General features: G+C 43.0%; 1 protein-coding gene across 7 annotated transcripts in view; it reads left to right on the top strand.

The window, feature by feature from the left end:
- The window catches only part of trpm1b (transient receptor potential cation channel, subfamily M, member 1b), a 31,986-nt gene that overhangs the window by 2,144 nt on the left and 3,542 nt on the right, over positions 1 to 26,300 (top strand). The window contains exons 2-28 of one of the 7 annotated variants that reach the window (XM_086109232.1): positions 528 to 694; positions 6,843 to 6,973; positions 13,177 to 13,253; positions 14,268 to 14,463; positions 14,536 to 14,749; positions 15,268 to 15,392; positions 15,462 to 15,633; positions 15,936 to 16,110; positions 17,025 to 17,148; positions 18,403 to 18,475; positions 18,563 to 18,663; positions 19,368 to 19,544; positions 19,641 to 19,775; positions 19,974 to 20,024; positions 20,219 to 20,359; positions 20,461 to 20,490; positions 20,568 to 20,860; positions 21,509 to 21,737; positions 21,822 to 21,953; positions 22,755 to 22,883; positions 23,124 to 23,252; positions 23,950 to 24,201; positions 24,273 to 24,465; positions 24,800 to 24,820; positions 24,909 to 25,053; positions 25,213 to 25,418; positions 25,665 to 25,797. In XM_086109232.1, coding sequence (XP_085965358.1) covers positions 6,902 to 6,973; positions 13,177 to 13,253; positions 14,268 to 14,463; positions 14,536 to 14,749; positions 15,268 to 15,392; positions 15,462 to 15,633; positions 15,936 to 16,110; positions 17,025 to 17,148; positions 18,403 to 18,475; positions 18,563 to 18,663; positions 19,368 to 19,544; positions 19,641 to 19,775; positions 19,974 to 20,024; positions 20,219 to 20,359; positions 20,461 to 20,490; positions 20,568 to 20,860; positions 21,509 to 21,737; positions 21,822 to 21,953; positions 22,755 to 22,883; positions 23,124 to 23,252; positions 23,950 to 24,201; positions 24,273 to 24,465; positions 24,800 to 24,820; positions 24,909 to 25,053; positions 25,213 to 25,418; positions 25,665 to 25,797 — 3,725 coding nt within the window. In that variant the 5' untranslated portion in view covers positions 528 to 694; positions 6,843 to 6,901. Of the gene's footprint in view, positions 1 to 527; positions 695 to 4,952; positions 5,120 to 5,162; positions 5,520 to 6,842; positions 6,974 to 11,981; positions 12,258 to 13,176; positions 13,254 to 14,267; positions 14,464 to 14,535; positions 14,750 to 15,267; positions 15,393 to 15,461; positions 15,634 to 15,935; positions 16,111 to 17,024; positions 17,149 to 18,402; positions 18,476 to 18,562; positions 18,664 to 19,367; positions 19,545 to 19,640; positions 19,776 to 19,973; positions 20,025 to 20,218; positions 20,360 to 20,460; positions 20,491 to 20,567; positions 20,861 to 21,508; positions 21,738 to 21,821; positions 21,954 to 22,754; positions 22,884 to 23,123; positions 23,253 to 23,949; positions 24,202 to 24,272; positions 24,466 to 24,799; positions 24,821 to 24,908; positions 25,054 to 25,212; positions 25,419 to 25,664; positions 25,798 to 26,300 lie in introns of those variants that run through there. The other 6 variants (XM_086109234.1, XM_086109231.1, XM_086109233.1 and 3 more) reach the window with 6 other exon arrangements.

Genomic DNA, 26,300 nt, shown 5'->3' with positions numbered 1-26,300 from the left:
TGGGTTGTCACAATGTGTTGAGGTTGTCGAATCTCATCAGTCACTTGAGCGGCTTCCAAAGTCATCTGTGGTCAGCTTCTTGTAAACAAAGTCAGCTTCAGTGAAAACCAAACCGAAACTGTCAAACTGGTCTCCTGAGTTACAAAACGTGCGTGAGCATTAAACCGGAACCTTGTCTTCTATCTAAGTGAACTACTCTGCGTGCAGTTGGGGTGTGGCGATAAGACGTCAGAGCGCCATGGTGTGAAATTTTGCGGTTGATGTTAAGCGTTCCCTGAGGGTGATAACCAAGAACTTACAGAAGGGAGTTTTCTCAAAGGCCATGTCAGTGATTCAATTAAAGCCAATGCACCTCCATATGTACAACTGATATGTAGTTAATTCTGGACAATTTACCATCCATCAGCTGTTGAATTGATTTGAATTTTGATTGACTGAAAACATGTTGAGTTGCACACTGGGTCAGTCTCGGGACATTAAAAAAAACAAAAAAACAAAGATTGTTTATCTGTGTTGTCTCCTCGTAGATAGAGGGAAGACGTGACCGCATGGAACCCTCAGCACCTGACCATTCGCGTCCTGAATCAGAATTGGGGTCGGCCCAATGCCTTGGCGACTTCATCGCCACTATTGTGCACTTGAATGCATCAATTAGAGGCACGAAGATGCGTGTGGACGACAACTGTGACCGACGGTAAGTGCCATCCAAATCCTGATCGTACCGTAAGCGAAAACCAAGACCTTTTTTGGCATTCTTCTTTTGTGAAGCTTTCAAGCTTTACAGCACAATCGAATGATTGATTGAAAAAAACAACACATAATTGAATTGTAACTAGCTCACCAAGTATATCTTGTTTGGATGTTGTCAGTGAGAAAAAAAAAAGCACTGGAGCTTGTGGCCTTTGCATGTCAGATAATACTGATGACCCATTCTTAGAAGCATCACTCTGGATTAATTTCTGGCACTATGGCAGCTGTCCGTGTCAGCTGAAGTCTGGAAAATATTGGGGGGGGGGAAATGATTTGGGCTCACGTACAAATAATCCGGCGCGCAGCAGCTCTTGGGCTGAAGAGGTCATCAAACGAGCACGGCATTTGACTATTGATTCCGCTTGTTAACATCCCTCTCAGTTACGTTTTAAGTGTGACATCGGTTTTTGGTTTCAGCCTGAAAGATGAGTGGGCATACATTGTGCATTTCGTGCCTGTCGATGCACAGATTTCAGGGTGATTTGACTCATTTTGGAAATGTGAAGTTTTGGAGTCGTGTAGGCGCAGCAGAGGACAAGGAGTGATTGGCAGCTCTTGACTGGTCATGGAGGATCAATTATATTTTGGGCTTTTCAGTAAAGTTAAAAGTAGAGTTGCCAATACACGAAAACTTTTTTTTTTTTACCGTCACTAAAACTACCAAAGGGAATAATCAGTCCGGGTATATTACGGCACAATGGAAATTGATATATGCCCAGAAGCAGCTCATGGCAAAGCCATCCATTTTCTGTAGCATTTGCCTCATTAGGGTCACAGGTCATTTGGCGCCTCTCCAGGAACTACCAAACCCATTTTCAGGGAAACGTTTTTGTCTTCATTTGTTTGATGTTTAACAATCATTTAGAAATCCGCATTGCTGCCTTCAACGGGATTTGAGGGGAACAGTACACCCCCGGATGTAAAAATTGAGCGGTCAAGTTGTGTGCTCCCATCGAGGGTAATTTGCTCCAGCAGTGCTTGACTTGGAGTGGAGTTCAAGTCCTCCTTTGATCAAATCCCCATCCCTATAAATGTCCGTCTCTGGTGTGTGTGTGTCCCACATGTGTTTTTTTGGCCTTGTTGGATGATGAGCTGCGAGTGGAAGTTTGTGCAGCTGAGTTCAGGGCTTCACCAGCCCCATTTTTTCCCAGTGAGAAGAGCTCCCTCACCGCTCCCTGGGAACAGCTTATGAGCTTTCCGCTCCGACAAAACAAGACCCGGCAATCACAAACTGCAACAGTCACTTTGTAGGACGTCTATTCATTAGAGCCCGTGATGCCAGTCGCTTCCCGTGGGGTCAAGAGATACGGTTTTACGGCCCCTTCTGCCCAGCATATGGAATCCCTGTTAACCTTTGCGCGGGCCGTAGGTCAACGTTGGTACCGCCCTATGTCAGCGTGTGCTCTCAGAAGTGCACAATAAAGCGAGATGTGCAGTGAGGAGGACATTCATGGATTGATATTTCTCCTGTGAGATTGGTGTTGCAGGAACAGTCTTGAACGGTGATGTCCAATGAACCCATCCGCAGGCCGTGTGCATCAGCCTGTTCTGATCTCCGCTGGGGAAGTTCTTAGCCACGAGTCGAACTCGACTCGGCCACGCCTCGTTTCTGTCTACTTCCCTAAAATGCATTTGTGCTGACAGATGCGCAGCGAGGGACCACTCCTACGAGCGCGCAGACCTCTCTTTCGACAGCACTTCACTTTTTTTTTCTCCCCTCCCCCCCCCCTTACCCCTGACCCTGTTCTGGCCATCACTGAGCCCCGACATCAGACTGTGACTTCTTTGAAAATGCATGCAAGCAGCTTTTAGTCTTGACCTAGATTGCTCCTAAAGCTCCACTTTATAAGGGACAGCACAGCAATAGAATTAGATCCCCGACGCTACATCATTGCTTTTACTCGATGCTAATAATCAGTGCTCGAGCTTTAATTTCATTGAATTTGTTGGGACTGTAAGATTTCCAGCTTCATTAACACTGACTTCATTTATATGGTGAGATGTAGCTTATATTTTTGGGCTAGCCTTTCACAAATATAACAGTAAGGGGGAGAATATTTGGAACATGTACAGCTGAACCTCAAAATTCAAAGTCATAGAATTTGGAAGGGTGGTTGACTGGTTAGCTCGTCGGCCTCACAGTGCAGAGGTTCCGGGTTCGATTGTGGCTCCGGCTTTCCTGTGTGGAGTTTGCATGTTCTCCCCGTGGCCTGCATGGGTTTTCTCCGGGTACTCCACCTTGAGAGCGCGGATGGTTCATCTATGTGTGCCCTGCGATTGGCTGGCAACCGGTTCAGGGTGTACTGTCTACTGCCCGAAGACAGCTGGGATAGGCTTTGGCACGCCCCGCGACCCTTGTGAGGATCGGCGGATCAGAAAATGAATGAACGGATTGATTCTAAGTATGTTTGCTTCATGCAAAAATGGTCAAATGAGTTTTACGCCATGCAGCGCTTTTCTACATTCTAGCTCTCTGAGCTCCTCCGCTACGTCGCTACGCACCTGCAAAATGAAGCTATATGAGGGCAACAATTAGAGCTTGGTAGCTTTCAATGTTCCGTACATAGGATCAGTATTTCCGCCATTAGTTTTCGAATAAAGATCCGGTTATAATAACTGCACTGCTCTCTATGAACATAAAGTAGAGGGAACATGTCCTAACATGACCTACTCTTAACAACCAGCCTGTCTTGGCCTCAAAGTCCAGCCGTGTGTTTAGTCTGTCATGAAAAATCAGACGTCAGCAGCCTCACGCTTCTCAACTGTTTTTCTTGATCTCCTTTCATACCCGTAATCATGTTTTTAAAGCTATTTGTCCGAGCGTGTACATACTTTGTACCTGCTGTTTGCCTTCACTGAGAGACTGAACACACCCCGGTGTGTCGCAGGCGTGTATTTGTGTGTAGGCCGTTTCCCCAGCAACCAAAGTGTGGTTGTGATGAGCAGAGCCAAAAACACGCCGGTTGTATTGTGTTGTCCGTGCAGGTCAGTGCAGATCTTCACGAGTAGCAGCGCCATACAACAACAAAGCAGCATCAGGCCTTTGCTTGGTGCATTTTTTTTTGCTGTTTTTAAGTCCAACTCTAATTCAGTGCAGCAGGTGAAACAGCCCTCCCAAAACTGTGTCTCCTTCCACAAATGGTTTCCCTTAATCGTTTCTGTCACTATGCAATTACTTTTTGTGGTTTTGGCTGTACTGGTGGACAAAACACAACATGATCTAAATTATACTCATTCCAGAGAGAAAAAAAAAGGCTCATCAAACCGCCCGTGACCTCGTGGTCAAAACAAAGGGGCTGTACGAGTGTTGATAGCGCCATCGTGTGGTCACGGTTGAGTTTATTCTCTGGGTTTCCCGACCTTTTTTGAACCGAAGATTTCACCGTACATCACCCAACAAGAACAAAAATGACACAAAAGTCTGAATACTGATTTAATGATTACCTCATCTCAGTTTAGTCATAATTGTACTTACTCAGTTTCCTGTTGAATTGAACACAAAGATGATAACATCACAGGAAGCCACTTTCTCTCTTGTACGAATGGTAACAAGCAGGCATATCGCACCTTCTGACGTCTAATGGACGAGCATTCAGTTGTCCTGCCAGTCACTGGCATAAATAGATGAACAGGACATATTTGTGATTAATAACAATTTTAAGACTAAGAAATTGGAATTGGATACTCTCCTGCAGCAGCCTTGACGATCTCCCAAAGCACTCCATAAAATTGTTAGTTAGTGTCTCAGGACACCAGTTTTAAAAAGTAACTTTATTGTGTATTATTATGTTATTATAGAAGTTAATTGTAACCAAGGGGGCCTGCCTGTAATAGGTATGTTTTGGAATGTGAGAAGAAGAAATTCATACAACCAGAGGAAGAACTTGCAAACTCTACACAGGAAGGAAGGAAGGCCTGAGCTGTGTTTCAAACTCCAGACGTCAGAACTGTGAGGTAGATGTGTTAACCACTAGCTCATTTCAATTATTTGTGACTTTTTAGATCATTTAGATGTTTCATCTAATTAAGATAATGTAATTTAATACTGCTTGAATGATTCATTACGAATTTATGAAAGGGTAAATGTTATGCGTGTCTTTCTCCCTTCATTCATCATCTCCTCTGAAGTGATAAATAATCTCTTCCAAATTCAAAGCCACTAACCCAAGATAAAGCTCTTTAGTGTTTGCTTACGCAGACAATTGAGGTATTATCCATTACGAGAGGCAGTCCGTCCGTACACATGGCTGTGATGAAGTACTATTGTATGACTTTGTTTTGTTGTGTTGAAAATGAAGCTGTTTTCTTTCTGTCTTTGGGATACGACCAATGGAGGAATGGATGTGGGACTCTTGGTTTTCCAAATTCGGTAACACTTGCACGTGTCATTTAGAATGTTCTGCGTTAGCGCAGTAAATGTCTCTTGGCTCGTCTAAATCCTGCAAATGCCGTGTTCGCATGACTTAAAAAGTGTTGTTACCACTGGCGGTACTCTCAATTGAATTGGGTTTCATATTCAATCCCAATCAAAAGAGAACAGAATAAATCTGTTTATCCAACTTGAAACAGTGAGGATGAATTCAATTAAATGGAATTACCGGTAGTTGGAAAAAAAAAACATGTTTAAAAGATGCCTCACCACTTGATCAGTCCAGTGCACAAAACATGTCAGAGACATGAAAATGGTCAAGATTAGTCGAGAAATAGCAACATTTTCAGCGAGCATCCAACAGAGGGAGTTGTTGGATAAAATAACAGCAAACCGACACGTGAGTAAACATCTGATTTTATTTATTATTCATGTCCCTACAAGTGACGAGCCAGGTTTTTTTTTTTTTTGTCCAGCATTGAAATACATTGAAATGTCACATTAATTTCAGAATTGCGCTCCATTCAAGCTGATTTGAAAGTACCATTACCGTTTTTGGTCGGACTCTTTGAAGTTTGTGGCTTTGAATTGTGAAAACAAAGACATTAGGTACGTGACGTCATTGGACCAACATTAGGAACATTAATAATATCTGTATTGAGGTATTTAACAATTATTTGGGTTGGAAGTAATGCAATAGTGTCGGTAGAACATACTCAGAGTCGTTCCTGATACATGTATGCCTGTTAAATTGCTAGAGACCCCATCAGTTGCTTGAGAGGAACAAAATGTAGTGATGCCTTGACTTGAATTATTATTTGACCATACGTGTAACTAAAAAAATAAAATAAACCCCCCAAAACGTATCCGAAGATATTTTTCATTCCATAGAAATAAACCGGCGTTAACCCGTTCAAGCTTTACATTGTGCTTGTTCTGGTGTTGCGCGTCATGGCTACCAGGGGGCAGTGTAACACAGATGCACACGAAGAAGAGCTTCACAACTCACGCCATAAAATTCTTGTTTTTCACAGGGAATAAAGAATAAAGTTGAGTTCATGAGTTGACACATATTGGCAGAATTGTAAGATTTGGGTTTTTTTTTGTTGTGAAAACAGTGGAGTGATGATGCAGATCATTTATGTTTTGTACAATTCAAATTTAACAATAAGGCATTTCAGAGTAGCACAATCAAAACGTAGCAATAAACAAAATAATCAGACGGTCCAGGAACTTTGTCTTGAGCTCTCTGACAGTGTTAGAGACTGAGTGTTATTATTTCCAGACCTTTTGATAAAGCTGGGACAAAACAATTGAGCCCACTGTGTCCTGGCTGGTCTTCCTGTTAAGTGTCTTGTCCTCGAACTTTGCGTGCTGGCACAACCTTTGCCTCTCGGTCTGCTAACTTTAGCTTCACAGCTTGCATGGTCGCACTAAGCCTTTTTTGGGGGTTTGTGGTGTGCCAAAGTAGATTTACCTTCAATAACCATTTAATAAAGCTCTATCCATTAGACTCGGAGTCTGCCGGCTGCATTAATCCTGATTACGGGATGCGCGGTAGAGGAAAAGGGTCTATGTGTCAAGTACGCCATCGAGTGATTTATATCCCCGGTTGGCATGTGTGTCTTGTCAGTCGGCGCTGAGCGGAGTGGAGTGAAGGGAGAAGAAGCGCTCATTGATGTTCACCTTTTGCCAAGTGTAACTACAGTTTGTGCTTCCACAGTGTCTCTCTGGTGCTGATTTTGGCTTTGACCTCCTACGGCTGCTTCCAACATCTTCAGTATGGACTCCAAAGGCCCCAGTGGCACCTTCAAGAGGTCCTCCCTCAAACGTAGCACGTCGGGCTCGCAGAAGGTAGGGAGCTTTCAATGGGTGCCTTTTAAATAGGACCTGGCAGCATTATATTGGTATTTCAGCATGTGATTAAACGTGGTTTTATTGACATTTGACACATCCTGCTTGACATGCAAGAAATGTTCTTGTTACATCACAGTCAAAGTCCAAGGACCGTCTCAGCCAATCCCATTGCAGGACTGCTGATCATATGCAACATGTACTGTATTTGGCGTTCACATGTTGTGTGCCGCAACCCTCTGCAAACATACTGTTAAGTGAAGCTGAGTGAGCTTCAAGTAAGAGCTGCTCGCTGCATTAATCCTTCATAATGGCCCAGTATGGCGAGCACGGCAGATTAAAGTCCTGTGATATGTTTTTATAAAGTCTGCTCTCATGTGATTAACACTCCTGTTAATACGTTCTTGAAAGCAACCAACGCGGTTTTGTAAGTTTGTATATGCAATTGCGCGTCTGCTCCTAGTTCAGACTGGGGTGGGTTTTTAGTTTCAACGAATTGTTTATTTTATGGGACGGGGAAAAAAAAATACATGTTGTGTTATCAATGTTAATAATTCGATATTCCACTTTTAAGACGCAGAGGAGGCGCTGCAATAGTTTGCTTTTAAAGTATATTTAAACTAGAAATGAATATTTTAATTCTTACCATGAATTCATTGTTGGATTTTTTTTTGTTAAATATTTGTCCTTTATTGTGTACATGTTACAATTGTGCATGTGCCGTCGAAATTAAGTTGTCATGGTATATAAACTGCTCGTTTTCGTCTTTCCGTACATTCAAGGAATAAAAGTCATAAATGATGTTTTCCCCATTTTGGTGGTCCAATGAGCTCTAAGTTCCTTGAAATGACTTTAATTTCCCATTTCAAGTTTTACAGTCAGGAGGCAATGATTTTAAAGGCTCCACAATTGCCCATTGTATTGATGAGATCACATGACCGCGTTCGTCAGCAGAGAGCTGATGCCTTTAGGCCCAGAGGTCAGCATGACGACTACGAAATGTTGTTGATTTTTAATTTAAAAAGTGTAATGTTTGGTGGGGAGTGGGGGGTGGTTGTACCTGAACTAAAGTATACAAACTACTGGGCAAAAATGATTTATTTGCGAAGGCCTCACCCTTTTACAAATTTCGCATCATTGTAGGAATATTTAAAAGTCCACCGAAATAAAATAACACTTCACGTTGGAATTTGGAAACATAAATGCCAATTATCAGTCCAAAAATCAGGATTACATTTTCATCTGATGAATATTTTCATTCAGAATGTCAGATAATCTTGATTGGTTTTAGCTAAACTGTGCTGTCAAATGCTTCTACTTCTTGATAAAAAAGGGGGCCACTTTGACATAAACTGTTTCTAAATAGGTTAGAAATAACATTTAAACATATTACATTGCGGGCCACATCGTAGTTGCTCCACTGGGTCTGTTATAATGTAATCTATAATTTTGCGGGATGTAACGGTAGGCCCAAAATGACATACCTTGGGTTTAAGTTCTCGGTTCGGTTCACACTAGACACGGTAAGGGAACAAGATACAAAAGAGTAGTGGCTTTCGGGAACGGTACACATTGGATGGCATTTCAATTTAAACCAAAAAGTTACCATAGTCTTCTTGTGGGGAAATGGATGGTGGAGACAAACGCACTGTGATGGAATAGAGAAAATTAGGAGGCTGGGGGAGAGGCTTTTTGAATGCCACTGAGTGGTGGGAGTGCGTGTGCGTGTGTGTGTGTGTGTGTGCGTGTGTGTGTGTGTGTTCCACTCATATTCACATTGCCGTGATGTCATTTCAAATGAATTAACAAATTTGGTACCCTGCCAAAATCATGCGCCACGATGTCCGTTCGCCAGTAGATGAGCTGCACTGTCTTTGTTTACAGACTAGGCACATTGCTACAGCGCGAGGAAGTTCCACCACTTCTCGTACTTTAACAAATACGCTCTGATCCCAAATCATAACCCAATCTTAATCTATAATTGTCCATAATTATTGATGATGATGATAAGCGTGTTAGAAAACTGATTAAAGGTTGAATCACGAGTTCTGAATCGAAAAAAAGTGAAAGTTGTGACCCTGCGTGTGGTGCAAGAAGCCACCACCAATTAAAACTGGCAAATGTGTCCCGATTGTAACATGTAATATCATTTACAAACAATTCTATTTATATATTCCAAATAGGATGAGTAGTACAACCATTAAAGCAGGAGGTCACTTTACAGTTCCTTTACTGAAAATTGGTACCCAATAGATGAGTTTTAGTTTTTGCTGATGCTTAAAAAAACAAAACCACAGCCTTGTCTTGAGCGCAACATTCCTTGGGGGCTAAGAGGGAGTAGCCACTTTAAAACGTGTCTCATGACTGCGTCCACTGGCGAGCCTAATCAGTGACATGTTGCTCTCATGTGATGGCTAACTGGATTTTCAAACCAAGGATGACAATTGAGCGCTTTTACACGGAGCGAGAAGGCAAATTTGTCTACCACGAGATCGAGCCCGCATCTCATGGGGCAAATGTCTCCCTCCCCTCCCTCAAGTCAAGCGCCAGCCTGTGAAAGGCAGCTTTTTATTCGGCCCTCGTGGGATCCAACGTGGCTCTGAAATCTTCCTTAAACAGTAAAGGATTCCACATGGGTTTGCTTCTCTTCACGCCGCATCAAACTCCATCCTCGCCGCCATTGAGCGGCAAAGCCGAGCAATTAGTGGCTTTTATCTTCAACCCTGGTGACATCACATTCCACACAGGACCCCCAAATCCTTTATGACCAATTTCAACTTGCGTTTATTCTCCTTTTACGACAGTCCGAAGACACACATGGACCTGTCACTTTTCCACAAGTATTTTTCACTGAACAGAAAAAGGAAGCTCCTGAACATTTTTTTTATTAACCTTAATAACTTGTGATTTGGTTTTTCTGTGATTATATTATGTGGAATTGTCGCCACATTGGAACAAATTGGCTGTGATCTCCTTTCTCGCTAAGTTGCGAGTCAGGAGACCTGGCACATGTGACTGCTGCACCCAAAGGCGAGTATAGTGGAATATCGCATGTCGGACATGAGAGTGTAATACTTGAAAAGGTATATGGAATCGATCGTATATTAAGACAGGATCAGAATTATTTCAGTATACTGTATACCTTGTGTGCCATTTTTGTAAATTGGTGTGCTGTGAGATTTTCCTCATGTAAAAGTACTGTAAAATCCCATGAAAAACACGCACCCGTGTATAATAAGCACCCCCGCCTGTCCCGGCCAAATCACCTTCTTTTAAGGAAGACAAGGCAGCTTTATTTATATAAGATATTTGAAACACAAGGCAACTCACTGTGCTTCACACAAGCAAAGACGACACCTACAAGCATTTACAAACAACAGTTAATGACATTTAGAAGCAAAGCAGAGACAATAAAACAAGTTGAACAAAATTAGCAAAAGACTATAGTAATTGTAGCAAGCTATATATTTTAATTTCTTTGCTTTCAAATCACTAAATATTGTACTTTAACGACAGCATGTGAAGCCTTTTCACTTCCGTTGTGTATGAAATAGTGATTTCATTTTTAACAACCACACTAGGTACCGCCTAGTCTCATGTCTAAAAATGGCGGCACAGTGGTCGACTGGTTAGTACGTCAGCCTCACTGTGTCGAGGTGCAGGGTTCGATTCCGACAAAAAATAAATAGGAATCTGTTTTCCATACCTTGTTCATACTCACCGCCACCTTCAGGAGTGGATGTGCAATTACACTCTATTGTATTAAGGCCAAAAAGAAAGAAAAAACCCTGCATTCCCATGGGGGCCCGCCCCACTATTTGAGAAGGACCCGTCCCGGTAGAAGATACACATTCAACAAAAATAATACTCCAAATTTTTACACGGTAAGAATACTTTGGGTGTAACGCTAATTTCCCAAAATGTCAATCCGCCCACAATGATCTTGTTCTATTTCTCAACTGCCACCTGTTTGGAATGAATGTTGTTTATTGTGCTGAGGCTTGCCTTAATTCTCGTTAATTTTCCCCGTGTGACACAATGTGATCCGCCAGTATATCCAAATCTTCAAGGTTTTTCGTTAAGCGCTCGGAGGCAGCTCGAGCGAGGCAGCTGCTTGGGATTTTCATTGCTGTGCCCAATGAGTTTAAGTACACCAAAACAACTGCGTTATCTTAGCCAAAGCTCTCTGAAAATGTGTTTTGTTTTCCTCTGCTATAATTCAACAGCGTCCCAGAGAGCACCACCAAAAAGTGTCTAGTTAGGGACTTTTCAATTTGTCTTTTTGGACCCCGCAACTGTTCTTCAAAAAACAAAACAAAAAAAAAAAAAATCCACACAGACTCCCAAGTGCTCAACCATAAAAGGAGTGCTGGTGAAACCATTTCAAGGTTTCGGGTTTTGGAATATCTACCACTTTGTGCTTGTTAACTTCCAGCTCAGCTCATGCCTTCATCTGTTTGTTTAAGCAAGCCCTCCATACCTCAAAATAGCCTTGATTGCCAGCCGGTAGGTGCCACACGCACTTCCTTTTCACACACTTTTACGCCATCATTTTTCAACATCCTGTCGACATGTAAACATCAAGCCCTAAAACTGCCAAATATGACTGACATTAGGGTATTGTGGCGACTCTTTCGCGTTATCTTTTCCACCACCAGAACGCGATGGAAATAGAGATTAACTGCAATTAGTATTGACTGACCTTGCCCCCAGCTGGAGAGCAGTCATGTCTTAACAAGGCTCCCTTCCAAAAGAATGCTCGCATCCAATTCTCTCAATTATGCAAATTTGGGTTGAAATCAAAGTAGCTGGAAATGATGGTGGGGGGGGGGGGGGGGGTTAGGTGCTTGTTTTCAAATGAAAAAGTCTGCGAGCATCAGCTCGTCATGCCGCACAAACAGGCGTCTTCTTCCACGCTGCTGCGAGGGCAAAACTAAGAAAAAGACTTTGAGCAAATTGGGAGATTAGGGGCCGCTTATCAAAGTGGATTTATTGTGCCTTGTTCAAGCGGCGGGTGAAAATACCCTGTGGGCATGGGGAAGGGGGTCATGGGACTCCCAAAAGGATTACCTTGAACTGGAGTCATGAGACTGGGCCGAACAAAGAGCCCGCTCACATGCTCATCATATTAGCTGGCCCTCATAAAGTGAACAAGTGTCATGTCCTGTGGGATTCAGTGAGGCTGCGGCGGCGGCAGCAACAGCAGCAGCGGCAACGCTGCAGCGCCAGCTCACGTTTACGCTTCTCGCGGGCAGTTCCTCGCTCTCGGATCCAAAGTTTTTATGTAAGTGGAACGATTGCAATGCTTTCTAACTAACTTTCGAAAGTGGATTTATTTGTGGGTGAGGGACAGGTTTGATTACAGGATCATCCACGCTAATATATTGCTTCAATTTATTGCAATTATTTGTTTTTAAAGTTTTTTTTTTATCAGTTTAAAATGTCCTCTTGTAATTGTTGTCAGCTGCAAAATATTCATTATGTTGTTTTGAATTTTTTTTTTAAAAAACCGTCATACAGAAAATAATTAATATTATGTAACTAACCAACCATTGAGATCCTGTACATAGCTACACTCTTGTAATCTATTATCATAATCATTCATATTCTAAGATTCAACAGGAATAAAGGAGTGGCTGTTTAATCTATATCACTATAAATACCGAAATGCATTTATTGTTATTATTATTATTATTATAACGGTCAACTTTCAGTTGCCTGGGGCAGATTGCGTGGATCAAAACAGAGAACAGTAGCTGCACTATTATCATTCCAAATCACAAGGCGTCCATTAGAATCCATTAGTTGGGTCTTTTCGTCACACTCACATGATGCTGAAAAGTTGAAATGGAAAAAAACAAAAATCGAGCGGGACAATTGTTGACGCTAGAGAAGCAGTGAAAACAAAGTTCCTATTTTTCCACAGTTTTCACTGACGCTGCCAAGACTTTCCAGGAAAGCGGAGCTCCCATCGCTCCACTTTTAATTAGTCATTCACGCTCGACAATGGAAGAGAAAATTTTGCGCTCAACTCAGGTTATTTTCTGCTCCGAGCTGGAAACGCATCAGAGGCGAAGCAGTTTTTTTTGGACGCAGTGTGCAGGGGCCGCCTGCTTTTGTGTGATGAATCTCGGTGGCTGTTTCTGCTGTGACAAAAGAGTGTCGCCAGCCAACGCTTTTGTCTTCTTTTTTTTTCTTCTCAGGCGCAGCGAGTTTGGATTGAGAGGACATTTCTGAAAAGGGAATGCATTCACATCTTTCCCACCAAGGACATCACCAGGTAATACTTAATACCGGTCTTCTAATTATGGATGGTCAATTTGTAATAGGAATCAAATTTGGAAAGAATAGGCTACTGTTCCCGTGAAGCACAGATTCTTCCATAGAAAACCTTTTTTTTTTTTTGTTTGTTTTTACATTATTTAGTGACTTTATGAACAATTTTAATCTCTTTTTTGAAATCATATTGAGTTTTTAACACTTTCGGGGACAGCGGTGACTACAGTCTTATCAATCTTATCATGTTATCAGGTTACAGGGTTCAATTATGCCCAAAACCGGTGCCGAATGCAAACGGCTTTGCTCAACATTTAGGGCGTGGCCTCAATGATTGTAGTTCAGAATGTACCTTAACTTTCACCACTTGGGGAGGGGGTGGAGGGGGGGGGGGGTAGTGGACTAGCCCTGCATGTACCCGAACATTGGTGCATAGACCAAACGAAAATACTGTGCAGGGTGTAAGGCCTTAACATACCTTTTATTGGACCTGCCATAAATAAATCCGACCACAACCATATAATAAGAAAGGTGGGTTTAAAAGTGAAGAGAACACAAGTCAGCCCCAAGTGTAAATATTTTGAAATTCAGGTTTAAAAACGATGCTGTTTCCCCCAATAGCATTTTCAGCATTTCGAATCTATTTCACGCTCAGCAAGTGTAGACAGCTACTTTTTAATTCTAGATTTTTGCTTTTAAAATGTCTTTAGATCTTTTGTTTGTGAATGCGTTTGAATTTAGAATTGTTGGTGTTGTGCTTTTGGTTGTGTGAAGCACATTGAGTTGACTTGTGGACGAAATGTGTTGTATTAATAAAACTGCCTAGCCTTGTCTAGCCTGAAGTAGCCTAGTGGCGAATGTTTGCGTTAAAACCTACTATATCTGCAAAATTCCTGAAATAAAGAATATCTTTATCGCACGTCAGTGTCTAAACGTAACGAGTGGAAATTTTCCATAAAACCAAGGCCTTTTGTTTGCTCTCTGACCGATGTCGAGTCTTGCCACGGGTTTCGTTTAGATGTTCATGCGGTCAGCTGACAACGCAGCACGTGGCCATCCCGCCCGGCGCCAACTCTCTGGAGGAAGCCCACCAGCTCGTGCAGATCGACACCCCCAAAGACAAATGGAGCGTGATCAAGCACACCAGGACCTTCCCGACGGACTCGTTCGGCATCATCGAGTTCCAGGGCGGAGGGTTCATCAACAAGGCCATGGTGAGACGAAGCGGCTTTTCAATGGCTCTAAATTAAATCTCATGGCATTTCCCGTCCTCTCCGCGCTATTAGTACATCCGAGTCTCCTATGACACCAAACCGGAGAACCTGCTGCATCTGATGGTGAAGGAGTGGCAGTTGGAGCTGCCCACGCTCCTCATCTCGGTGCACGGAGGCCTCCAGAACTTTGACCTGCAGCCCAAACTCAAGCAGGTTTTCGGCAAAGGCCTGATTAAAGCGGCCGTCACCACGGGCGCTTGGATCTTCACGGGCGGAGTCAACACAGGTAAGGACGCCGCCGACTGCGACGGCTCGGGATAATTCCGTTTAATGTTCACTTAACAAATGGCTCGAAGTGACATTAGAAGATTAGCCCTGCACTCAACTGTTATTATATAATGCTTCTGCCATTTCCTGGCTGGGAGGGGGGCGAGGAGACTGACCCATTGTGACAGGTTTAAACACTACAATTAAAAGCTTTTTTGAGGGCAGGATTCATCGTGAATGGCAAGCTGCAGGATGTTTCCATCCCTTTCGATAACACCTTCACTGAGGTGCACTCAGACAAGTGATCGCACTTTTGCCAAATTGGTCCAACAATTCTTTTATTTACGACAATCTATCCATGCCAGCAATGTATAGTGACAGGCACTGGCATTTCCCTAATGTTCCTTGACCCAATAAAGGTTGGGCAAGACCGACTTGATCAGCTTTGGATTCACACCGGCTCCCATTTGGAGTTCACGGTTCTTGTTTGTGCGCACTTTTTCCACTTTATTGGAAGCAGCAACGTGTGTTTCTTAGGTGTGATCCGTCACGTGGGAGATGCCTTGAAGGACCATTCCTCAAAGTCACGAGGGAAAGTGTGCGCAATAGGAATTGCCCCCTGGGGGATTCTGGAGAACAAAGAGGATCTTATTGGGAAAGACGTAAGCATCCGAAAGGCGAAATCCGGGAAACGAAGGAGACCCTTCCATGATGAGATCTTCTCCTTTCAGGTGACCAGACCCTACCAGACGATGGCCAACCCGCTGAGCAAGCTGGCCGTGCTCAATAACAGCCACTCGCACTTCATCCTGACCGACAACGGCACCTGCGGCAAGTACGGCTCTGAGGTCAAACTGCGTCGCCTGCTAGAGAAGCATATCTCGCTGCAGAAGATCAACACCCGTAAGTGATGTCAGACACACGTGGGGGTGGTGGGGGCTACCAAGGGGGCTTCATCTTTCACGATGCCTAGGATTCACGGACGCAGAGCTTCTTCTGTGACCCATGGGCTTCCCTTTGTCATCCTATGCCTGGAGCTCGGATAAGGCAGGGACAGCAAAGGGATGCTCAGCTGTCACCACAGACTTCGCTCGCTCGCTCCTTTGCCATTTCGCGTGTCCTCACATCAACATCCCACTCACTGTCTGTTGTCCTTAAAGTTCATGTTTAAATAACGCCGTGACTGTTTTTGGGGTGCGTTACAGGTCTGGGCCAGGGTGTCCCACTCGTGTGTCTGATAGTGGAAGGAGGTCCCAACGTTATCTCCATCGCCCTGGAGAGTCTGCGAGACGAGCCTCCGATTCCGGTGGTGGTGTGCGACGGCAGCGGCCGCGCCTCTGACATTATTTCTTTCGCACACAAGTTCTCAGAGGATGGAGGGTGAGTATTTACATCAAGGGGTGTCCACGAGGTTGTTAGGATTGCCTGCAGTTGTAAAATGCTGAACTCAGTCCATCCGTGTTGGATAAATGTATGCCCAACAATCGTATATCGTTTTTAGATATTGCTCGTGGCAGGCGGAATCCTCGTACGTCGAAAATCATCGCTTCTCCAGCAATGCCGTATTTGTTCAAGCATCAACATTCTGTCATCAAAAGGGAGTGACACTTTAGCTTGTTCAATAATTTGTCGATTGACCTCGACAATAAATTTGTCAAAAAATATTCACCCAATTGTGACATCGGACGTTTTGGTCCGACAACCAGCATTATCGGATTTGTCTTGGATTTTGGGGTGCCCGGTGGCCCTATATCTTCCTAGAATAGATCCGCTCATGTAGTGAGAACCAGCAGAATCCCTTCTCCACTTTCACAATCAAATTCAAGAGCAATCTGTACTAGGATTGTATGAGAGTGTATGTTAATGCTCCTTTTGTTACTTCAAAAGGAGCAGAAACCGGAGCAAACGATCGCACTTCCTGCTCTTTGCTGAATTATCTTTATTCATCTGGGTGTTATAAAAATACCTTTTGTTGCTATAATAGTTGTAAATATTTTTTATATTTTTGTAAATTTTTGAAAACTACGGTATATAAAGCCAGTGTCTTAGTAGTAAGTGGTCGAATAGAAATCGTAAATACTTGTACTAGTTGTGGTACCGCCAACCACAAGGCCTGTGTGTATGCAAAGCGCAACATCACGAGTTTGTCATACGGGAAGCGCCGATGTAACCATTTTTGAAAGACATCAATGGAAACTTGTGTCACAAATGACATGGAGCGCTTGAATCTGGCCTGCGGGCCTTGAGATCACGCATACGCCTCCAAGTGGCATCTCCTCCTCCTCCTCCTCCAGGCTCGTCAACGACGACGTGCGAGACCAACTCCTGGTGACCATTCAGAAAACGTTCAACTACAGCAAGAGCCAGTCGCAGCAGATCCTTCTCATGGTGATGGAGTGCATGAAGAAGAGGGAACTGGTGAGTAAGGGAATTTAAAAAAAAAAAAAAACGGCTACCGGGATGTCGTTTGTACACCATTTGAAATTGATGTGTGCCTCAATAAACATGTATGTCAAGCTTTTGGTCTCCATGCTCATTCATCCGCTCATGTGCTTTTTTTTGCAATTAACATATTGAATCGATATAATCCCCACCACCTGCTTGTCATTTCTCCTCCTTTGCCGTGCTCATTCCCAGCGTGTGGAATAATCCGCATCGTCCTCATGCCTCGCGCCAAAGGTTGCAAAGTGGCGACCCCTCTGTGTCAGCGCACTGTCAAGTTGTGCGCAAAGTGCAAAGAGAAAGCACTTTAATCCCAAAAGTGTTGGTCCAAAGTGTCCGCTTGTGGAATAAATGAAGAGGCATCAAGTGACGGTTATTAGTTTAATCTGCGCCCTCCAATACATCTGGATGGGAAAGATCCGAGCGCACAAGTACTTTGCTTGCGCTGGCTCTTGCCTCATCCGGGCACAGATGGAAGATCCATCTCCATAATCCTCAATCGGGTTCCGCTCAACCCAGAGTGCTATCACACTCACTCGAGAGCCTCCATCCTCTGACGCACATGTAATAGACTACCAAGTGCCCTCGCACATCCACATAAGCAAATTAATCAGACTTTTTTTAACCCCTAAATCATCTTCACCACACAGTGTGTGCTTGTTTTTTGGGTTTTTTTTATTATACATTTTGTGTCAAGTGAGCCAGACGGTGTGACATAATCTCTTCATCCTAAATGCATGTGAACAGGTGGCAAAAAAAAGATTTTCGGTGATGGGACACTCCGTAATAGACCCCAAATTTGCATTAAAAGAAATTGCAACAATAGCCACCTCTTTACAGATCTCAACAATTGTCATGTCATCCTAATCCCATTATTCCCAAATTCACATTTTGACATATGTGGCCAGTGAGTGGACATACATGATCACGACTCAATCCCGTTTAGGTGAAAAATATTTGATGTTGTGTTCATGTTGGAGTTTGTCCATCTGTACATTTTTAGCAGACTACTTCCTGTTTCATTGAAGATGTTGAACAGATTGAGGTTGCCTTCATGATTCTGGGCGGTGAAGTGTGTCAAAACTATTGGAATTGCCAATTGAAAAAATCTGGAAACGTTCCACCGCTTTGCAACCCCAATTCCATTCTTTCAAGTCATTCCGTCCCACATCTCACTCAGCGGCCATCATTTTTTTTTTCAAATTGTCTTTGCTTCCTCCTCACAAATAGATCACAGTTTTTCGAATGGGTTCTGAGGGTCAGCAAGATATAGAAATGGCCATTCTTACAGCCTTGTTAAAAGGTACTATCATGAGTCTTGGCGGCAGCGCGCCACACGTTGCCTTACCCTTTTCTCGCGTCTGTACCCTTTTTGTTTGTGTCTCATCAGGCACGAACGCTTCAGCAGCTGACCAGCTCAGTTTGGCTCTGGCCTGGAACCGAGTGGACATTGCTCGCAATCACATCTTTGTCTACGGACATAATTTACCTGTAAGTGCTGTACGGCTCTCAATAAGTGTCAAATCATATCACACGAAAGCATTGGATTGTTAAGTGATGACAATAAATGTGGAACACACAGAGAAGAGAGAGATCTGTATCAATATGCATATGGTTTTTTTACACACACACACTCTTTTATATATATATACTGTATATATACATATATATATACAGTACAAATATTTGTATACATGCATACAGCAAGTGTGTATATATATATATATATATATATATATATATATATATATATATACTGTATGTGTGTGTGTGTTTGTGTACATACGTGTAAAATGTGTATAATTTTGGGTAAAATATATATATGTGTGTGTGTGTGTGTGTGTGTGTTAATGTAAAAAAAATATATACAGTATATATATATATATATATATATATATATATATATAACACACGCTATTTGGCAGCCATATTGTTACAGTCCCAAACTGTCAATAAAAACATTTTTAATTTTGTATTTTATTGTTCTTATTTTATGTGGGGGGGGGGGGGGGGGGTTGCTGTTACGATTATAAATCCAGACTCTTTAACACATGGTGCGTCTAAAAAAAACGTATGAGGAAGAGCATTCGTGGGCATTGACAAATGTCAATCGACATTGGGAAGATCCAAAATATTAAAAACGAGTATAATGCAGTGCCATCTTCATAGCCTCTTTGACTTTCTTGTCTGGTTAGCCTGCCGGGGCCATCGCGAGCACGACCACCGCGCTGGCCCCGACCCAGGAGAAGCAGAAGAGTCCAGCCAGTGCCCCCCGCAACAAAAACAGGGGCAAGAAAGGAAAGGGCAAAGGAAAAGCCAAACCCGAACCTCCAGAGGAAACCGATCCACGGAAGTTGGAGCTCATTCGTTGGGTAAAACTGGACTTCTTTAAAAAATCATCACCTCAGATTGTTACATTTGTAAAAATGAACAAAAGTGTAATTATTATTATTTTTTTTTAATGTCAGGTAAATTCCCTGGAACAGGCTATGATGGACGCTCTGGTGTTGGACCGAGTGGACTTTGTCAAGCTGCTTCTGGAGAACGGTGTCAATATTCACCACTTCCTCACTATTCCAAGACTGGAAGAGTTGTACAATACGGTGGGCATATATTAAAGGAAAACTTATATTTGTTTTTTTGTTTTTCTTTAATTCATTCACTGGTAACAGCATTACAAGACCTGATACGTGATTGTAATTATGGTCATCGTTTGCATGAGATAGAATGAGAAGGTGGTGTAGCAAAGTGCCTAATAAATAAACCCGTGGCTAAAGTTGACTTTTTTTCTCTCTTTTTAGAAACTGGGCCCTGCTAATACTCTCCATGCTGTAGTTAGGGATGTCAAAAAGGTAAATAACCACTTTGCTGAATGTTTTTATCCTATAAAGTTATTTCTGGGCGGCACGGTGGACGAATGATTGCCATGTCCGCCTCGCAGTGCAGAGGCTTAAGGTTTGATTCCGGCTCTGCCCTACCTGTGTGTGTGTGTGTGTGTGTGTAAATGTTGTGTTATTTCCTCTGCTCTTGTTGAATTTCTCTGCAGGGAAACCTTCCCCCAGATTACCAGATCACCTTGATTGACATCGGCTTGGTGCTGGAGTACCTCATGGGTGGAGCTTACAGGAGTAATTACACCAGGAAGGCTTTCCGCAACCTCTACAATACTCTGTATGGACTTAAACGGGTGCGCATGGGCGTAATGAATGAGGGAAAAAAAGCGTATTCGATGTTTTGAATCATTTGTCTTCTTCATACTAATGGCCATGTGTTGACCTGTATTCTCAGCCCAAAGCTCTCAAGCTTCTCGGAATGGAGGTGAGGCCTCTTGTCTGCAGCAAAACAACACGGATGATGTAAGAAAAAAAAAGCAACTTAATTTTGCTGTTTGGTAGGATGACGAACCTCGACCAAAAGGCAAGAAAAAGGCGAAAAAGAAAAAGGAGGAAGAGGTGGACATTGATGTGGATGACCCGGAGGTGTCTCGCTTCAAGTATCCCTTCCACGAGTTGATGCTGTGGGCGGTGCTGATGAAGCGGCAGAAGATGTCGCTCTTCCTTTGGCAGCGTGGAGAGGAGGCCATGGCCAAGGCACTGGTGGCCTGTAAACTGTTCAAGGCCATGGCCCACGAGTGCTCCGAGAGCGAGCTTGTGGACGACATCTCCCAAGACCTGGAGAACAACTCAAAGTTAGTGTCTGCATTTGTTTTTAATCTCATATTTCCTCAAATGGGCTTCGCAGTGAAACGCAGTGAACAGCAACCTCTTGGTTCGCGATTCATGAATTTTTTTTTTTTTTTTTTTTTTTTTTTTTAATGTGGAACCTTCAGCCTCCCCTCGGCTATTCGCTGATGAACTCTTTTAATAGCTCGGGATGGCACTAAAAGCAGAACTGAAAGGAAAGTAGTAGACCAAGTGCATGATTGAAGCTGTAAAATGTACGTGACCCTCCCGAACGAAACCGATGTGAAGTCGCATGGCCATGTTTTCAAACGAGATCCAATTCAGCAGCGGCCATGTGAAAATGACCCATTTGAGGATTTGTTATCCAAACACCAGAAAAATAAGTCAAGATCACTCCCCGGTTGAGTGAATTTCTTACCGTCATGCCTCAAAAAATGCTTTTGTTGGGGGGGATTCAATATCACAGAACGCTTGGGGTTTCAAATCTACGTCAGGACACGTATGAACCAACAAGAGGCCGGAACACAATCCTTCGTGGTGAAAACAAAACATCCATTGCTCGGCTGACACCGAAGGGCCGCTCCGATTAGGAAATAGGGGAAAGGAATGGATGAATTTCCTCAGATGTTGATCATGCCCGTCCTTTCGTGTAGAGAATTTGGCCAGCTGGCCTACGAACTGCTGGACCAGTCGTACAAGCACGACGAGCAGGTGGCCATGAAGCTGTTGACCTACGAGCTGGTGAACTGGAGCAACTCCACCTGTCTGAAGTTGGCCGTGGCCGCCAAGCAGCGAGATTTCATCGCCCACACGTGCAGTCAGATGTTGCTCACAGACATGTGGATGGGCTGCCTGAGGATCGGCAAGAACCCAGGCCTCAAGGTCCTTCCGCGGCAACACCTTGCCACAAAAAGGCATGCGGTTATCGCAAACTCTCATCTCACCTCATGTTTATTTCATCAATAGGTTATTTTGGGCATCATCTTTCCTCCACTGATTCTTCTGCTGGATTTCCGTCTCGGGGATGATGCGTCCTATGCTACATCTGGAGCCAAAGACGAGGGAAAAGATAAAGACGACGACACAAAATCCAGCAAGGTCCAAACCATTGCCTTCTCATGCTTTCGGCTGTCTGACACTGTACATAAACTTAAATGGATGTAACAGACACGTGTAATCACATTCTTTTTGTGTCTTACATTGGCTTTTACTCATTGATTATCCATTTAAATAACACTTACCGGTAATTATTAAGTCACCACAGTTATAAGGCAAAAACAGTTTTGCTCACTTTCGTTGTTTTAATGAACCTTTTCACAGATTGTGTATTTTATTCTCATTCGTTGCATTATTTTCTTTTTCTTGTATCAATTTGTTCAGTTCCCCTTTGGCATATTATTTCACCATGACTTCTATTTCTTCTGTCGGAAGAGATTTAAATATCATTTAAAAAAAGGGGGGGGGCATCATTTTACATTTAGGGGTAGCTTCGATTGTACCGTATTTTCCACATTATCCAATATATAGGGCGCAACCCATTATAAGGTGCATAGAATAGAAGCCACAATAGTGGCTGCGGTTGCGTTATGCATCCACTAGATGGAGCTACGCTAAAGGGAATACAATGCAATACAGCTTTATTGACAGAGCTTTCACAACCACTGCAGCTGTAACAAGCATTTAAAATACTACGCCCAAGAAATCAGAATACTGTTCCACATATAAGGCGCATCGAATTATAAGGCACACTGTTGGCTTTTGAGAAAATTGACTGCTTTTCGGTGCGTCTTACAATGCGGAAATACTTTAATGGACAGGAATAGCAGTGAAATTGTAACACCCCCCCCTGCTTCCCATTTTTCTCATTAAGTAAAATGTCCATTTTTTTGTGTGTACTAGGACCCCAATGATGCCACTTCCCGGAAAGGGGATGAAGAGGAAGGCAGCGCCAATGTCCGCAAAATCCCCATTGGCAAAAGATTATTTGAGTTTTATGATGCACCCTTTACTAAATTCTGGTTCAACACAGTAAGTTTTCATCCGAAACATTTGTAAATGTCATTTTGGGGATACGGAAAGGACTTGTGTCCTCTTGATGCTTTCATTGGAAACAATCCTGGAAAAAAGTACGCCTTATGGCAGTGGTGGGCGTACTTTTGTCCTGAAAAGGCCATGCTTGGTTTTTAAAATGGTGGGAAGGGCCAGGGAATTTGTCAATGAGGTAAATAATAAAAATAAGAGTTTGGTGAAATGTTCCTGTGTGCACAGATATGTTATTTGGGCTACCTGATGTTATACAATTACATCATCCTGGTGAAGATGGAACGATGGCCGTCCCTACAAGAATGGACCGTCATTGCTTACATCCTTACCCTCGGCAGTGAAAAAGTCAGACAGGTAAAGTCGATTGAGTCCAAATGACTCCAGTGGGATCTTCCACAATGTCTTAATTAAAATATTTGAGCCACGGATCACGACAGAATAAGTGGACTCCATTTTTTTATTGATGGTTTGGGGTGGGGGGTTAATTTTGCAGGAGAGTGTTTCAAGTTTTTATGCACTGGAGGCAAGAAAGTGGGGAATTTATAACTTGGTTATATTGTTCTTTAAATTTTTTTTTTTTTTTTTTTTACAGAAACTCGTGTATTCCTTAAATTTGGCCATTTTGACAAATATAAGCATTTTTGACTTGGATGGAATTGGCTATTCATATTGGATCAAATCATTTTTTAATAGTACAGTATCTAAGTTGCCCCCACCACCCCAAAAAAAATCTAACTGGAATTTGAGAGAGACAAAAATCGGCTGTGTACAACGGTGGTCTTATAAGTCTAAACTTCCATCCAATCGATCCAATATTTCATGGATGCATGATAAATAAAATTCATTGATAGGGACATGCAGATGCCCGCTTTGGGGAATGTTTTTGAATCGTGAATGTGGAATGCCTGCCTCCTACAGGTCAAAAGTGGAACTTAGCCTTGACAAGTCAAGTCAACGTCATGTGAAAGATGTGCATTGTCTTTCTTCATTTCTGCCCTTAACTTCAAAATTACGAAACTGGGGCGGCTCATTGATATCATTCTCTCTAAAGATCTTAATGTCAGAGCCTGGCAAGCTGAAACAGAAGATCAGCGTGTGGCTGGAGGAGTACTGGAACATCACGGACTTGGTGGCCATCTCCACCTTCCTCCTGGGACTCATGTTGAGGCTGCAGCAAGAGCCTTACATGGGCTACGGGAGAGTCATATACTGCATAGACATCATCTTCTGGTACATCCGCGTCCTGGACATCTTCGGCGTCAACAAATACCTGGGGCCCTACGTGATGATGATCGGAAAGATGGTATGGTCTCCCGAACGCCATGAAGGCGCAGCCGCCACGAGTGAGCGCCGTGTATTTTGTGTTTCTTTCAGATGATCGATATGATGTACTTTGTGGTCATCATGCTGGTGGTGCTCATGAGCTTCGGGGTGGCCCGCCAAGCCATCCTGCACCCCGACGAGGAGCCGACGTGGCGCCTGGCTCGGAACATTTTCTATATGCCCTACTGGATGATCTATGGAGAGGTTTTTGCCGACTCGATAGACCGTAAGACTAGAATTCATAGTAAGATTCTGTTACACGATATTCTGATTTGTTGTGATGCATCGACATTTAAGAAGTGGAAACTGATGTGATAGGTGTCATTTCACAAACGTGATCATCTGCCTCGTGTTTTTTATCGTTGTTGTTGTTGTTGATGCCTCTTCTGTCAGGGTGAATACAGTCATTTATGAAATGACATGTAATCCGTTTTTTTTTTTTTTTAATCATAATGATGGTGTATTACGAAATTTGACACCAGTGCACTTTGACTTGGACAATAGCTTGATGATGTGCAAATTACTACTGATTGATTTTATTTACCACCATGTGTATTTCTGCCCACTTTTCTCTTCAGTCTATGCAATGGAAATCAACCGTGAGTCGTCCCCCCGGACAAATTCCAATCAATCCCAATCAGAGCGCTTAGGCTAGTCACAACCTTACAGCCGTTTTATCCCCCGCAGCTCCGTGTGGCGAACATTTGTACGACGAAGACGGGAAGAAGTTGCCTCCGTGCATCCCTGGCGCCTGGCTCACGCCTGCCATTATGGCCTGCTACCTTCTTGTGGCCAATATTCTCCTGGTCAACCTGCTCATTGCCGTCTTCAAGTAAATACAGACTTCTTACCAAGCTCTCAAAACACTCACTCAAAATGATTGACTTACGCTAATATAGATGTTCGTACATGTACGTATTGTATTTTAGTCTATTGATGACTATGATCACTGAACGAGCTTTTGTCCTACTCATGGGTGTGCATTGCACAGCAACACCTTCTTCGAGGTCAAGTCCATTTCCAACCAGGTGTGGAAGTTTCAGCGCTATCAGCTGATCATGACCTTCCACGACCGGCCCATTCTGCCCCCGCCGCTTATCATCTTCAGCCACCTCTACATCCTCTTCAGCCGGCTCTTTCGCCGCTGCGCCAGGAAGAAGCAAGACGGAGAACTTGACGAGAAGGACCGCGGCCTCAGTCAGTACACTGTCTTGTCCAGGGGAAACCAAGACAAGTTTAATTAAAAAAAAAAAAAAAAAAAAAAGATGAGATTTATTTGAGAAAAAACATCAACATGCCCTCGGGCTCTCATTTCCAACGTTGCGGCGAGGCTAGTGGCGGAACATCAACATAATTTTTGGGGGATGTGACGGACAGTTGAATCTGACCTTATCAACTGGCTGATTGACCTCCTGTTGTGATTTGTTTTTTTTTTTTTCAAAGAGCTGAGGCTGAATCCGGAGGAACTGAAGAACCTGTATGAGTTTGAAGAACAGTGTGTGGAGGAATACTTTCGGGAAAAGGAAGACGAGCAGCAGTCTTCGAGCGACGAACGCATTAAGGTTACTTCGGAAAGGTGAGCCCTGGTTTGGCGAGTACAGTGCTACCTTGCCTTACATGTGTTTACACTTGGGAGTTTTTTCTTTAATGACGAATGGTCGCTCGGTCAAGTTTTATTTAGTTTGCCAAATAATGCAGTGATATTTTTCTTTATGAAAGACACAACTTAAAAATGCTGCAATTTTGGGGGGGTCTGGAATGCATTAATGGTGTTTCATTTCAATGGCTGTTCTTTTTTATAGGTTAGGCCGACACAAAAAGGCAAATCAATGATGAAATGATATGAAAGACTGTTTTTAACTCATTCACTCCCAAAGACGTTTTTAAACGTCTTTTCAGACTTGGTCTAGAATTGGCTGGTACTGAATGAGTTAATGTAATTCTATTACTCTTTTTTCAATTACAGCTTTTATCTTCCCAAATACTGACTTACAGTCTTGGAAGGCTTCACTGTGACAACTTCACCAAATTCTACCAAACAAGTGTGCCTTAAATCATAAATCAGTCAAATCAATTACA

This window comes from Hippocampus guttulatus, chromosome 4 (assembly GCF_054856545.1).
Source record: "Hippocampus guttulatus isolate MCC_2025c chromosome 4, RoL_Hgut_1.0, whole genome shotgun sequence".
NCBI classification, from domain to species: Eukaryota; Metazoa; Chordata; class Actinopteri; order Syngnathiformes; family Syngnathidae; genus Hippocampus; species Hippocampus guttulatus.
The sequence above is the reverse complement of the archived record's forward strand: the minus strand, read 5'-3'. Positions and strand labels throughout refer to the sequence as shown.